The following is a 14,349-nucleotide window of genomic DNA, read 5'->3' on the forward strand; positions in this document are numbered from 1 at the left end:
GCGCTGGCCCGCAGCCGCTCCAGGGGGCAGGCCGGAGTTCCTGGGGGACTCTCGGGGCTCTGGCCCTGCTGGGTGCTTCCCCCGTCAGGCCGGGAGCCACCCTTGGTGGGCGGGGCTGTCCTAGCCCTGTTGAGCCCCCCACACACACACACGTCTGGTAAGACACGGGCAGTAACGGGGTCTGCTGGAGGATGGGCCGCAGCGTGGCGCTCCCCGTCACCCCACACTGACGCTGGCTGCCTACCAGTGTGGTCGCTGAAGACCCAGGCCCGTCACACTGTGGGGTCACCGCGGGGAAGGTACAGAACTGGCTGCAGAGTTCCACCCAGAGGGCTTCCCGTCCCATCTGCCCCCACTGTCTAGCAAGTCCCGGCAGCCCCGGCCACCCAGAAGTGGACTGCAGCCTCCCCTGGGGTGTGGGAGCTGTGGGGGCCGCGTGAGGCACAGGTGGGGCCTTTCAGAAACACAAGGGAAATCACAGCAGCTGGGGAAACGGAGGAATAAGCAGGGATAGGTGCTGGGAGGGGCAGTGGGCAGCCAGGCTTCTGGTCAGACGGGTTAGATCTTGGCCCCTGTCTGTGCCACATGGACTACAGTGCCCGTCACAGGTCTGAAACAGGCACGAAGTGCCATTTAAAAAAAAAAACTATCAGCTGTTGCAGCACGAGGCATGGCGGCATCCACGCCTGGAAGGCAACACAGCCCCACAGGAAGCATCTAATTGTGGGTCTGAAGCCAGCAGCGGGTGGGAGGGGGCAGTTCCACACCCAGACGCTGGTTCCACAGAAAGGCCGTTTGGAGGCGCCATCTCACAGGCACACAGCCGCGTGCTGTGCTGGCGAGTGGCCTCAGAGCTGCCCTCGGATGGCAGGGACAAGGCCTGGTCCTCGGGCCGCCTGCCCCCATCCAGGAAGGGGTCCGCCCATCCTGTCCCTGTAAGAGGAGCCCCAGGGCCTGCCTTCCCGGTGGCCCAGGCTGGTGGGCGTCCATGTCCACCCTGATCCTGTCCCTGCATAGTGGCTTGGCGGGCGCTGGCTGCTGCCATGGGCCCCTCCAGCACCAGGGGCACAACCTGCCCAGTTGCGGAAGCAACGTCGTCGACAGGAAGCCTCTCGCCACTCACGAGGGTCCTCCGGGCTGCCCTTGGCAGGGCCGGCCAGCCTGCAGGGATGGGCTCTGAGGACCACCCCTCTGGCCCCAGTTTCCATGGGGCAGGGGCACGGGGGTGGCGGCGCAGTAGTCAGTGTGTCCGAGGACGGCAGGGGCAGGAAATGCCTTTATTGGGCAAAGCCGCCCTGTGCGTGGCCGGCGGGGACGGAATCCCCCAGGCTGGGATCCGCACGCTCAGGCCTCCGTCTCGGAAAAGAGCGGGTTAACGAAGTAGCTCTGGCTGGTGCTCCTGGCGTCCGCCTGCGGGGCTGGAGGCTGCGGGGACGGAGGGTGCGGGGACGCAGAGTCAGGGGGCATCGGGCGCGGGGAGGCCCACGCCCCAGCGCCCCAGCCACTCACCTGCTCCTCGGAACCTGCCGCGCCGAACACCGGGTTGGGGAAGCCCAGGGGCGGCCCGACCGCCACGTCGCGCCTCCTCCACCTAGGGGTGCGAACTCCCGTGAGCCCCCGCTTCCTGCTCCGCGTACCCGAGGCCCCGCCTACTTTTACTGGGTACGCACAAGGTCCCGCCACCAGCCCTGGCCCCGCCCACTTGGGGCCCCGCCCCGCGTACCTGAACCCCTGCCACAAGCCTTGCACACCGGAGGCCCCGCCTTCTGCTCTGGCCCCGCCCACCTGAGTGCGGGCGCCGCATACCTGAGCCGCCCAGTGCGGTGCAGCAACAGCGCCCCCGCCGGCAGCACCAGTAGCAACAGGAACATCGCGGCCGTCACACCGCCCACCAGCCCTGCCGCCGGACCGCCCCCAGCGGGCGCACCCGACTCCCGGACGGTCGCTGCCGAGACCCCGAGGGCCTCTCCTGCAACGCAGAGCGGGGCTCAGTCTCCCCCGGGCGAGGCGCGGCGGGACCGGGCTGGGGGACAGGAGGGGCGCCCGCGGTTACCGTGCTCGGCGACGTCCGCCAGGAGGGCCCTGGCCAGCTGCCTCGCGCCGCCCGTGCGGGGCCCGGTTTCCACCAGCACCACCTGGATCTCCGTGTCGGCTTCCGAGCCGGTGGCCTCGAGGGACTGGGGCAGACGCCGCACCTTGGACACGGCTGCCTGCAGTTCCTGGTACTGGGGCTGAGGAGGGAGACAGGGTTAGCCCGGGGACTCCTGGGACCTGCCGGGACGTTTCGGGTGGGGACATACAGTGGACAGGTGGGCGGAGAGTGAACGCATCCATGAGGAGGTGGAGTGGGGCTTCAGCGTCCCTGACAGAGGGAGCGCCGGACGGAGGCGCAGAGCGGTAGGGCCGGGACAGGGGCGCGGCCCCGTTACCAACGTCAGGAAGTCCTGCAGCAGCCGCGCTCGGTACCGCTCCAGGTCAAAGGCGGGGCCGTGGGTCAGCGACACGATGGCTCCTGTGGCAGGAGGGCAGGGGTCAGAGCAGCGGGCCCAGGACCCATAGGCAGGCAGAACCAGGGTGGTCAGGACGTCCCAGCAAGCAGGGGCTGGGCGGGGACGCTCACCGCAGAGGTCGCAGCATTGCCCCTCAGGCCGGAGGGCATCGCGGCAGGCGACCGGGGGACAGTGGCCGCCCAGGGGCTGGAGCAGGGCCCTGCAGATCCATGGCTGCACCTGGAGGCAGGCAGCGGGGTTGGCGCGGAGAGGGCGAGGGACAGACTTGCGGGCCCCGGCACAGCGCCGGCCCCAACCCCGTTCCCGGGCTCCGCTCACCTCGGCGTTGCCACAGACGCAGCCCGACGGGTCGGCACAAGCCTCGGGCTCCATGCTCAGCGCGCCGGGCCCGTGGAAGCGCAGGCGGCCAGCGCGAGACGTCAGGAAAGCAGCCAGGTCCTCGTCGCGTGTGAACTTCTGCGCTGGCCCGGTCACCAGCAGAGCCAGCCCGAGGAGGCGACAACATCTGAGTCTGCTCGCCACCCACAAGTCCAGAAGACCGGGGTGGGAGGCGACCCAGGGAGGGGCCATGCCAGGGGCCCGAGCCCCGGAGCCCCGGAGCCCCGAGCCTCTGCCCCGCCCCCGAGCGCCCCCTCACCTGGCCCAAGGCCCAGACGCTGCGCACGCGCAGGGTGCGGGCGCCCGGGCCGAGGCCCACCCGGAAGGAGCCGTCCGGCGGGAAGACGACGTCGTCGTGGTGGCAGGGCACGCGTTCGGCGTCCACCGAGAAGAGGCCGTGCGTCAAGTCCCTGGAGCGCCACCAGCGTGGGTCGTGCCACAAGAAGCGGTCGGGGTCGAGGAAGAGCGCAGCGGCGCCTGGCGGGCAGGTGGACGCACATCCCTGAGCCCGGCTGGGAACTGCCCTCCAGCCCCGCCCCTCACCGCCAGCCCACAGGCCCCGCCCCTAGACACGCCCCTCCAGGGCCCTCCTCCCATCACACTCCAGAGCGATCGAGCCCTTCCGCCCCGGCCCCGCCCCCTGTCCTGCCCTCTCACCTGCTCCGCAGTCCAAGTCCGAGCTGGAGGCTGCGGCGCTGAATCCTGCTCCCGGGGCCAGGACGAATTCACCGTCCAGCGGCAGGAGCTGCAAGAAGCGCAGACTGAGGCAGCGCCACGTGGTGGTCCAATATACCAAGAGAGTCTGGTCTGCGCCCACCTTGCCCCTGTGACCTGGGAGGAGAACCTGGACTGCGGCCCCTTGGGCCAAGGGATGGGCAGGGCCACGAGCCAAGGAACAGGAGCTGACCCTGAGACCTGGGGCCTGGAGAGTTTGGAGCAGGTGACACTTGCCAGGGCCACTGCCTCCCCTGTGGGCCTTGAGACTGTACCAAGCCGCTGAGAAGCCTGAAGGCAGCCCTGAACCGCCCGAGGGAGGGGACTGGGTTCCAGGGGTGGCGGGGGAGGGTCACAGGCTGGGCGGTCCAGGCCTCAGGTGTCAAAGGAAGTACAGCGGTGGAAAAACCAGAGAGGAAATACTGACCGGCCCTGCTCCTCTCCCTTCCAAGCCGCAAGAGCCCGCCTCTCCTGCTCTTGGCCTCCTTGGGGTTGGACGTGAGCCATGGGAGCATCCAGCACAAGGGTCAGGGGGGCTCGACCTCATCAGGGGCACGGCCTCCTGTCCCAATTCACTGGGCAGGGACTGCTCTTCGGCTGTCCGCAGGCACTGAGAAGCTGACCCCTGGGGGGGTTGAGGCCACAGGCCAACTCCCTCCACACCGGAGGGCACTGTGACTGCACGTCAGCCCCACCTGCAGGCACCAGAATGGGCCTTGGGGACAGACAGACACGGTCGGCCTCAGGAACAGGGGTGGTGTTAGTGCTGTGAAGCAGCAACTCAATTGTGTAAAGAACCAAAAGGCGACTTTACAACAGTAAAGTATAAGTAAATTACGGAGAATGTGATGCTTGCAAGAAAGAACGCAAGCAGTGAGATGAACACAAATGTGGACCCAGCTGGAGAGCAGCCGGCCAGCGACAGGTGTTGCTGTTCAGGACCCCACCCCCACCTCCCGAAGCCAGCGGGACAGGACCGAGCGGGGAGGCCCAGCAGCAGCGGGAGGGTCGGGGCGGCGTTCAGACACGAGGGATGGGGGAGAAGATGCCCGAACAAACAACCAAGGTGAACTTTCCAGACTTGAAAAAAGCCGGGGACTTCAGATGGAAAGGTCGCAGTGTGTGCCTGACAGGAAGTAAGGACGGCCACGCCTGGATAGGTGACATTACCCTTCGGAGCATCAGACACAGAGGACACTGAGAGCTTCGGGGAGAAAGCGGATTTCTCAGCACAGCAGTGGGCTCAGAAAGACAACAGAAAACTTTATATATTAAAGGAAAAGGACTTCCCACGTAGAGTTATAAATATATATACATAGTTTAATCCTTCCTCCAGGGTATGATTATGGATTTCAGAGCGAATGGAAGGGAGAGAGAAACGTGGGCGTGGGAGAGAAACGATGCTCCGTTGCCTCCTGCACCCGGGGCTCAAACCCACCAACTTTCGGCTTATGGGGGCGCTCGGACCAACCAGGCCACCGGCCAGGGCCCCACCTCGAATGTTATATCCGGACGAACGTCCATTCACAAGCAAGAGCAAAATAAAAACGCCCTCCAGCTCTTCCCCACCAACACAGAGCCATGGCATGGCTCAGGACAAGCGGCACACGGGCCACCAGGCCGGGCCCAGGGAAGCCCCCTCAACAAGGAGTGAATCTCTGAGCGGGGTCAACACCACGGCGACCCCCAGTCCACGTGCAGCAGGCGGCGAGCCTCGCGGCTGGACGCGGGACGTCTCGCGGGCTCGGAGCCTGGTGCCCGCAAAGCGAGGACTGAGGATGTCGCCCGCGGCGTGGCCGACAGGGGACCGGTCCCCGCCGCGGCCCTGGCTGAGAGCTGGCCCAGAGCGCGCCGTCTGGCCGAGGGGCGAGTCCCGCTGCCTACGACCCTGGGGCACAGAAGGGGGCCGAGCTGCCCCGGAGGAGGAAGAGGTTTTCAACCAAAAGGGATCCAAGAAAATTCAGAAGAAGCGTGATGACAGGAAGAAGGATCCAGACTCAGCCGTCTCCGCCGAGCAGTCCCCGCAGGGCGAGCTGCCTGCGCACGCGGCCTGCAGACCAGGCCCGTGAGGCGGGGCGGGCCAGGAGCTGGGGTCCCGCAGAGGGCACTCGGCGGGGAAGGCGAGGAAATAGCCCCCGCCCCCGTCTCAGCTCATGAAATGCAGGTGTTTATTCTATTAAAGGAAAAAGAAAAAGGAAAGGAAAGCAAAGAGAAAAGGGAAGGAAGGAAAGAAAAGGAAGAAGGGAGGGAGGCAGGGAGGCAGGCAGGCGTCAAATGGTCGCCACACAAAGACCCGCCCTACGCGCTGCGAACGGGCCTGGAGGAGGTTCGGACGGAAAGAAGTTCCGACGGAAAGAAGTTCCGACGCTGCTGAAGCGACCTGGGGAGTAAAGCGCTGAGGCTCCGGTGAGGCCTACTGTTGTCTTTACAATTCGTAGAAGCTCGGACTGACGTGTCACGAGGTGGGCGAGACCGAAAGGACAGGCATCCGCTGTAGGACTGGCTTGTCCAGGGGAGAAACAAATAGCGAAAGGTTTGAGAATTCAAAAGGACCACCGAACTCGAAAGCCTAGGTGAAATGGATCAATTTCTAGAAAAATTTAAAACATCAAAATTGACACAAGAAGCAGTAGAAAACTGGGGAGGTTAGCAAACATTACAGAAACTAAAATGTTAGTCAAAATCCTCCTAATTTCAAAATCCTCAGTCCGAATGTTTTTACAGGTACAGTCTACTACACTCTCAATTAATTTCTTCTTACAGAAACTGTCTTGGAAAACAGAAAATAAAAAAAAAAAAGGAGTGGAAATCGCCCAGTTCCTTTTACGAGGCCAAGGTGATCTTGATTTCAGAACCAGATGAAGGACCTTCCAAAATAAGAAAAATTAGGGGCTCATTTTGTTAAGAAGGGAATATGCAAAAATCCTAAATAAAGTATTAGCTGACCAGATGCAACAGTGTATTTTTAAAAATACATGGTGTTCAGCCCTGGCCGGCTAGCTCAGTTGGTTGGAGCGTCATCCCGTGAACCAAAAGGCTGCAGGTTCAGTCCCCGGTCAGGCACAGATCTGGGCTGCGGGTTCAACCCATGGTAGGAACACGTACAGGAGGTAACAGATAATGTTTCTCTCTCTCCCTTCCCCTCTCTCTAAAATCAGTAAACATAGACTCAGGATACAAAAAGGATAAGAAAAAGATACAAAAAGTAAAAAACAAAATACAAAAACCCTGATGTTCAAAGGGTTCATGTGACAGAAAAGCAAGCAGGCAGGCCTGGGACTTCAGGTGGCACGTATGTCTGCTGGTGTCCCAGCAGGTGGCAGCAGTGAGTCCCCTGCCGGGAAGAGCAGAACCTTGTGACAGGGAAGTCCCGCATCTGGAGGAAGCGGGCGGCTGGCTCTGACCTTCACCCACCCACACGATGGCGCTAGAGGGCAGCCGGCAAGGATGGTTCGACCTCAGGCAGCCTTCGTCTGCGGGGAGGAAACTGAGAAAGCCCGACGACCTATTTCGGATTTAGAAAAACTGCTAACGGGAGAGTAGAACCGAGTAAAGTTTATGCGGCAGAACCCTGCAGCCGACCACAGTCAGTGGAGAAGGTTGGCACACTTCGTCCTCCGCCCTGGAACAAAAGGGACACCCCCTTTTGTGACTTTTGCTTAACGTGGGCAATGCTGCCAGGGAAGAGGGAGATTAAAGGCGTTAGGACTGGAGGGGAGGGGGGGCCGCCGCTGTCCAGAGCAATAACTGCTAGGGAATATGACGTTTACAAAGCGAGCTCCACTCCCAGCTGACTCCAAACCGTAAATGTTTCTAAATTAACTGACCCTGTGAAAGACCTCAACAGGGAGCACTTTAAAACTCCCATTGAGTTTTCCCCGCGGGTGAGCTGAGATGTTTGGAGAGACGGATACTAAGACCCCACGGAGATGCGGCGTGCGGACAGCGTGGTGCCCGCAGGTGCGCGGAGGGGCTTCTGGGGGCCCCAGAGGGAGCCCGCATGCACCTGCGCTCAGGTCAGCGGTGAGGCGGCGCCACCAGCCAAGAGCAAGGCTGACGGTTTGAAGGAGAACGTGGGAACCTGGGCATGTTCCAAGGGCAAAAAGGAAAAGCCGGTCCCCTGGCAAGCCTCACTCAGATGTGTGCCCCTGATGACCAGACTGTGACTTAAGAGACAGAACAGGCGGTTCATCTGGTTGTGACCAGGAGCAGGAGAGAGACTCAGACAGAACCCAGACCTGGTTCAAAGGCAGTGGGTTTTCATTTGATTATAAGGGGGCTTCTGCCCAGTGAAGGGGATGGGGCGGGGTGGTGGGGAAGTCCCCAGGAGGAAGATGACAGTGGGTGAAAGCTGGAAAAACAGGAGCTTCCCTCCAAACAAGAAAACTGGGTGAAGGGTAGAAATGGGGGGAGGGGCTCAGGAGGAAGGAAAACCCAGGGAGGGACACTCCAGACGTGACAAGTACAAGTTAAAACACTGATGTCCCCGGGCCTGTGACTAGGGCAACATCGAGCCTGCAGGACACTGCTGTGTGCTGGGGGCCCTGGAAGCGGGGACCTGTGCAGCCGAGCTGGGGGGCAGGCTTGCGCAGCGCTGGGTCTGTCTGCCCCGCCACCAGGGGGGACTCCGGGGCCTGCCTGTTGCTCCCTGCACTGTCCCCACCCAGGTCCTCCCGGAGCATCACTGTGCAGAGGAGAGGCTGGGAGGTGAGGGGGACGCCTCAGGGGCCATGCACAGGGACATGTGCGCCCAGAGCCCCCCAAAAGACAGGAGGGGCTCCTGCCTGGGCAGCTGGGGATGAAAAGAAGGGTCTGACAGAGGGACCTCTCCAGCAGATGGACGGATGATGGACAGGTCCCCAAGCTCTCCCGAAGATCAAAGTGACAAAGTTCCCTGGGAGGGTTCAAACCCTGAGCCCCGCCTCACTGACCCCCTGCATGGCGGCCCCCCACCCAGCCCGGGCCGCCGCCCAAAGGATGCTCCAAATTAAGGGTCTGCCACCCTTTCAACATTGGGCCGGAGGCTGCGTATTTTAAGCTTTACGGCCACGCAGCCTCCTCAGAGCCCCTGACTCTGCCCTGGCAGCGAGGCCGTGGCCACAGAAGCAGGGACCCAGTGGGGGCTGTTAGAACTTTATTCGCAGACGCCGGAGTTTGAGTCCCCCAGTTCGTTCACTTCAGCCCCACCCCACCAACGCAACCTCGTAAAAACCTGAAAACCACTCTTGGCTGCGGCCAGGCGGGGCTGGGGGGTGGAATTGGGGGCACCTGGCTGACCTGCCTTTATCAGGCGGCCTGCCCTGCCCACGGCCCTTACCAGCGCCTTTGCCACTGAACAGTCCGCGCGTCCCAGCGAGGCTGGGGACCCTCTGCCCCCCCAGTTCCCAGTCGTCTCTGGACACCGGGTTCTGGGCAGCTGTTTGGGCGAAGGGTCCCCATGGGTCTGATGGGTTTCAGGCACTAGGACAATGAACGGCTTGGGGCGAGAGGCCTTCCTCCAACCCCAGGGCACGGGGCCGCATGCAGCCCAGGGTGGCTATGACCCCCGTCCACCACAAAATCGTAAATTTACTTAAAACCTTCCTTTTGCTCATCAGTTTTTGCTAGTGTTTGTGTATTTTAAGTGCAGCCTAAGACAACTCTTCTTCCGGTGTGGCCCAGAGACACCAGGAGGTGGGACACCACTAGTAGGAGGGGACACAGACTATGGGGGACCGAGGCCAGAGGCCGAGGGCAGCGTGGGCAGGAGGCGCCCGCTGCCCCTTCCGAGGCAGGGGTGTCCCCTCTCCCGCGGTTCCTGGATCCTTCAGAGGCCAAAGGCAGTGACGGCAGGGGCCGCGCGCACCGCCAGCGCCCTCCCCTGGTGGCCGCGGGCGCCCCTCACCATGTCCGAGACGCTGTGAGCTGCTCGCACCAGGACCGACGCCATCTGCCGGGAGAAGCGGCGTCAGTGCGGACCCCACTGCCCCCCCCCCCCGGACCACGCGGGGCTCAGGGTACGAGCGCCCCTGCCGCCCCGGCACCTTGTCCGCGGGGAACTCGACGGCGGCGCCGGCGCACGGGGTCCGGTTCTGGCTCCAGTTGTCCGCCGTGTCGAAGTCGGTGTCGGGGACCCAGATTTTGTAGCCGGCTCGGGTCAGCTCTGGGGAGGGGGGCCCTGAGCGCTCCCCGTTTCCGCGGGCGTCCGGCTCCTGCCCAGACGTCCGTCTCCGGGAGGACGACCCCCGCGCCCGCACCCAGGGGTGGAGGGCGGCCCCCGCGGCCCCACAGCCCGGCCCCGCGCCCTGGCGAACTCCCACCGGCCCTGCCGAGCCCGCGCAGACGCGCATCCCCCTGGGATCGCGCGCCCCCAGCGCGCCCGGTGCCCGCGCAGGAGCCCGGCGGGCGGGGCCTGGACAGTGAGGACCAGGGCCGCAGGGGCGGTGGGAGGGGCTGGGGCGGCAGGGCTCGCCACGGGCGCGCGGGACGCGGGGGACAAGGCCCGGGCTTGGGTGCGGTTGGGGCGGGTCGCGGCGCCTCGTGGGCAGGGACACTGAGGCAGCGGCGCAGCCCCGCAGACTCCGGGGCTCGCCGCAGCTTTGCGCGCGGATGAGCGCCACCGGGCGACGCGCCGGGCCCGGGCCCCTCGCCACCCCACCCCCCGCCCCCGCTGGGGCTGCGCTGGTGCAACCCGGGCCGCCCACCCGTCAGCAGGCCTTGACCTCCGGGTCTGGAGGGACCTCGGCCTCGGGCCTGCGCCCCGCTTACCGCAGAGCTGCAGACACAGCAGCAGCCGGCCCGGCGCCCCCAGCGCCCCCATCTCCACTCCTCCTCCTCCTCCGCCGCCGCTGCCCAGGACTTTGCACCGCGGAGCTCATGTGACCAGGCGGGGTAGGGTGGGGGCGGCAGTGACAGTTACCCACTTACCTCCAGACCCGCCTGGGCCGGAGCTTCAGGTTCCTTGGCCGCGCCTGTCGGGCCTCGGTCCTCTCCACCCTCCTTCCCCCCGGGACCTGTGGGACCGGGGTGTCCCGAGAGGGTTCGTGGGAACCCACCTGCCCCATGAAGTGGGTGTGTTGGGGAGGAATAAACGACCTTTAGTTCCTTCTCTGTCCGGGGTGCCCACCTGTTGGGGCTCAGAGTCCACTCTTCAAGGGGGGCCCTCCTGCCTCCCGCAGGTGGGCTGTGGGCGGGGATGTGACGGAGGAGGTGGGCAGTGCTGGGCCGGGGGTGGCGGAGCCTGGGGTTTGCGGAGCCGCGGAAGGTGCCTGTACTGGGTTCAGTGGAAGGAAGGCCAGTACTGAGTGACCGGTCACCGAGTGATGGTGCACAGAGAACAAGGGATGCGTGACCGTGTGTGCTGGACAGGAGGTGGCCAGACCCTGGACGTGGCTGGGGCAGCAGCAGGGCTGTGGAAGGAGGGCCCAGAGGCTCAGACAGGTGGTGGGGCGGGGCGGGGGAGGGGGCAGTCAGAGGAGGGAGGCGGCAGTGCCGACTGGCCACACGGATGGTGGACAGCTGAAAGGCACGGTGGGTGTGTTTGGGCAGGTGCTCATGGGCAGGTGCTCATTCGGATGGGAGGGCCAGAGGGGGCTGTGGAGTTGGGTGGGCGGAGAGTGAGCAGGGCTTGGACGGACTGCAGGCGGATGGTTGGGAGAGAGAGGGCGGACGAGCATAGAGGTGACCACTGGACACTAGACAGGCGCGTGGCGAGTGGGGGCAGATGGACAGCAGTGTGCCGGAGGGCGGGTCTGGGTGGACGGCTAACCCTAACAGGAGGGGTGGGTGCTGGGCACAGCAGACAGTCCAGGCTGAGTGGGAGGAGGTGGGTCCGTGGGTGACGGAGTGTGGAGTGGGCAGGCGCACAGATTTCATGGGGTGAAGTGGATGATGGACTGTGGGTTTGTGGGGAAGCAAGGTGAATAATCGGGGGGGGCTGTGAATTAATGGAGAGGGAGGCGGGTGGTCCGTGGAAGGTGGGAGATGGACAGAGGATGCCTTTACTGCCTCTGGTGGACGGAAGGGGGAGGGGCTGTGGATGGGCCATGGGCTCTGGGTGGCCTGATGGTGGCTCTGGGGACGTGGAAGGGTGGACGGCAAGGTGGAGGACTGTGGGTGAGGGGAGCCAGTCAGCCTTGGGGACTCCTGCATCTCCTTGCCCTTGGGCGCCCTGCCTGGCCCTGCACCCACACCTGCCACCTCCGTCCCCTCTCAGCGCCGCTGTCACAGGGGACAGGGCCTGCTGCGGGGCCGCTCTTGCCTCTGCGCCCTGGGGGTGGGCAGTGGCCTGCCTGGAGAGGAGGGTGTGAGCACACCAGTCCCCCCACACCCACGGTGTCCCTGTGGGATGGGGAACCTGCTCTCAGTGGCTCTGGGGTGCCTGCCCCACCCATGGGGACAGGGGAGGGGGGCCTGCCCAGCCCCAGAGCTTGGCCTCACCTGCCTGTCGGGCAGATGGTTCCACCCTCTGTGACCTTGACCGAGAATGTGGGGGCCGTTTGGGGGTCGTGTGGGCTTTGCCCCTCATTTTGCTTCCTGCTGGGAAGGAGGTGGTTCTGTGGACCGTGGCTCCGCCTGAGAGCCCCTGCTGTCCCCCAACCCCGCTTCCTGTGCTCTGGGGGGCAGCTCGGAGGCTCAGCAAACTGCGCCCCAACGGCCAGAGGAACCTGTTCCAGGCCGGGCCCCGAGGAAGCTCCAGAGGCTGGGACAGGTGAGCCTGGGGAAGTGGAGCTCTGACCACCCGGGCGGGCCATTCCATGAGGGACTGTTATCTGGAGAGGACAGTCAAGAAGGGCTTCCTGGAAGAGGCAGCATGGAAGCCACAGCACAAAGGCTGCAGTTCACAGCTGTAGGCAGAGGGTGCAGACTGGGTCGTGGGGTCGGGCTGGCTGGCTGTGGGGTGTCGGCAGGCCACCTCCCCACCTCGAGCAGCTGTCAGAGCGAGGCCCACAGAGGAGCCCATGCCAGGCGGACGCAGGCACCAGCCTGGGCCCAGGCTGCCAGAGCAGCAAAGATGGGAGGTGACACGTGGCTGGACCACACTGGCCGTTGAGTACTCAGTGCCCTGGACGCCCAGGCCCACACAAAGGCACACGCTTCCTCGGTGGGAAGCGGGAGGACGCAGCGTCTCCAAAAGAGTTTCCTCCAGTGACCAGGAACCCCACACAGCAGCGGCTTTGGGCATGGGAGGGTCCAGGGCCTCGGCTGCCTGGTCTCTTGGCCTCCATGTCCATCTGTCCTGCTCTGACCACCCTCTGTGAGCTGCCACGCAGGTTTTTCTATGCTCAGCCTTCTCCTTGTGGCAAGGAAGGTGGTCTGGGGCAACCGGACGCCCTGGGTCCCGGCTGGGTCCCAGACAGGGGCTCAGTGAGAGGTCAGCTGGTCACCCTGCCGAGGAGCTGCTGCCCTCTGCCGGCCATCGCAGTCCCTCAGGGGCGGGGCACCCGGAGGGGGCGGCCCTACTGCCCTGGGCTGTGGGTGAACAGACCTCTGTTAGCCCCGTCCCTGGTCAGACCCCCACAGCCACGAGAAGCACCCCTGCCCTCCCCTCCCCTCCCCCATCCTCCTCAACTCTGCAGGGATAGACCCACCCCCTGGTCACCTCCCAGCTCCTTCTCCCCACCTTGGTCCTGACAGAGCGGCCACCTCCCATGTTGAGCCAAAGGAGGGCGGCCGAGGGTCCTCAAAGGCACTCGGCTCTGCGGCCCTGCCCCTGCCCCGGTTCCAGCTCCGCTGCTCCTTTCCGCAGCTGTCCCACTGGTGTTCTCCCGTGCTCGGCAAAACCGCTCCTCGGGGGAGGAGGGGGGGGGTCTGGTCCCTGCCACCAGGGCTGGCAACCCCGCACCACCAGGTGGGGCTCCGGGCGCCCCAGGCCTGAGCACCTGCCCGTGAAGGTGGGTGGAGCATAGGGGTGCATGGACTTGGGAAGTCCCTGGAGGGAGGGACCAGCAGTGCTGTGTTCTCTGAGCGGCTGGCTGCTGGCTGGGCTGTGTCTGGGAGAGCTGGGCTCCCTGCAGGGAGCTCCCCTGCAGGGTGCAGGTGTGGGGTGGGGAGGACTCTCAGGTGGATGGAGGATGGCAGGAGCAGTGTGGCCACATCCAGGCCAGGCCCTGGACTCTGGGAGGGAGGGGCCTCCCCCTCCTGGCCCGGCCTAAAGCCGTGGCTTACAGAAGGGCGGTGAGCGTGGCACTCCAGGGGCGAGGGGCTGTGGTGGTGGCACAGACGTGGTGGGGGAGGGGCCGGAAGCAGCCCCACACGGGGTGACCCAGGGCAGCCCCAGGGAGACACAGGCTCCCTGCCACCCGGCAGGCGCCCGAGCACCTGGAGAACTGTGGGGCCGGCCTGGTGGCCACAGAGCCCGTCACTCTCCCACAGTGGACGGCTGCTCAGAAGATGTCTCCAGGAGCCCCCACCAGCCCCATGTCAGCACTGGGGCAGCTTTTCAAAAAACCACCTGGTCACAAAAAGGAGGCAGGCGCTGCCCCCTTGACCTGACAGATGAGGGAGCTGAGACTCCAAGAACTGTCTGTGGCCTGCTCAGCCTCCTGGAGGGGAGGGCCGCCCGCTCACTCTGGACCAGACCGCCAGCTGCAGGGCCGGCTGCTGGCACGCCCACCCGGGCACACGCGGTCAGAGCCACCGCTCAGAGGGCAGGGCCCAGGGCGGAACGAGCCCTCAGGATCCTTGGTCAAAAGCGGAGAATTTCAAGACAGGGACGCAGAGCCCCGAGCCCACAGCCGGGCCACAGCCGGCGGCCGCTCCTGCTGCC

At 64.8% G+C, this 14,349-nt stretch overlaps 1 protein-coding gene across 2 annotated transcripts; it reads right to left on the minus strand.

Moving 5' to 3' along the window:
* Positions 1 to 1,258: 1,258 nt before the first annotated feature.
* On the minus strand, positions 1,259 to 10,459 carry AMN (amnion associated transmembrane protein). 2 transcript variants are annotated; one of them, XM_037130317.2, is made up of 12 exons: positions 10,350 to 10,459; positions 9,626 to 9,744; positions 9,487 to 9,531; positions 3,546 to 3,633; positions 3,148 to 3,365; positions 2,829 to 2,966; positions 2,621 to 2,729; positions 2,430 to 2,512; positions 2,054 to 2,231; positions 1,807 to 1,969; positions 1,510 to 1,591; positions 1,259 to 1,425 (listed from the first exon to the last, which is right to left on the minus strand). In XM_037130317.2, exons 1-12 carry the CDS (start codon positions 10,399 to 10,401, stop codon positions 1,345 to 1,347), a joined length of 1,356 nt encoding a protein of 451 aa, XP_036986212.2. In that variant the 5' UTR covers positions 10,402 to 10,459; the 3' UTR covers positions 1,259 to 1,344. The 2 variants fall into 2 exon arrangements, with proteins under 2 accessions (XP_036986212.2, XP_053521936.1); XM_053665961.1 differs by having other exon boundaries at positions 1,259 to 1,440.
* Positions 10,460 to 14,349: the final 3,890 nt, after the last annotated feature.

Source organism: Artibeus jamaicensis, unplaced genomic scaffold (assembly GCF_021234435.1).
Source record: "Artibeus jamaicensis isolate MK-2021 breed Jamaican fruit bat unplaced genomic scaffold, CSHL_Jam_final contig_444, whole genome shotgun sequence".
NCBI lineage: Eukaryota > Metazoa > Chordata > Mammalia > Chiroptera > Phyllostomidae > Artibeus > Artibeus jamaicensis.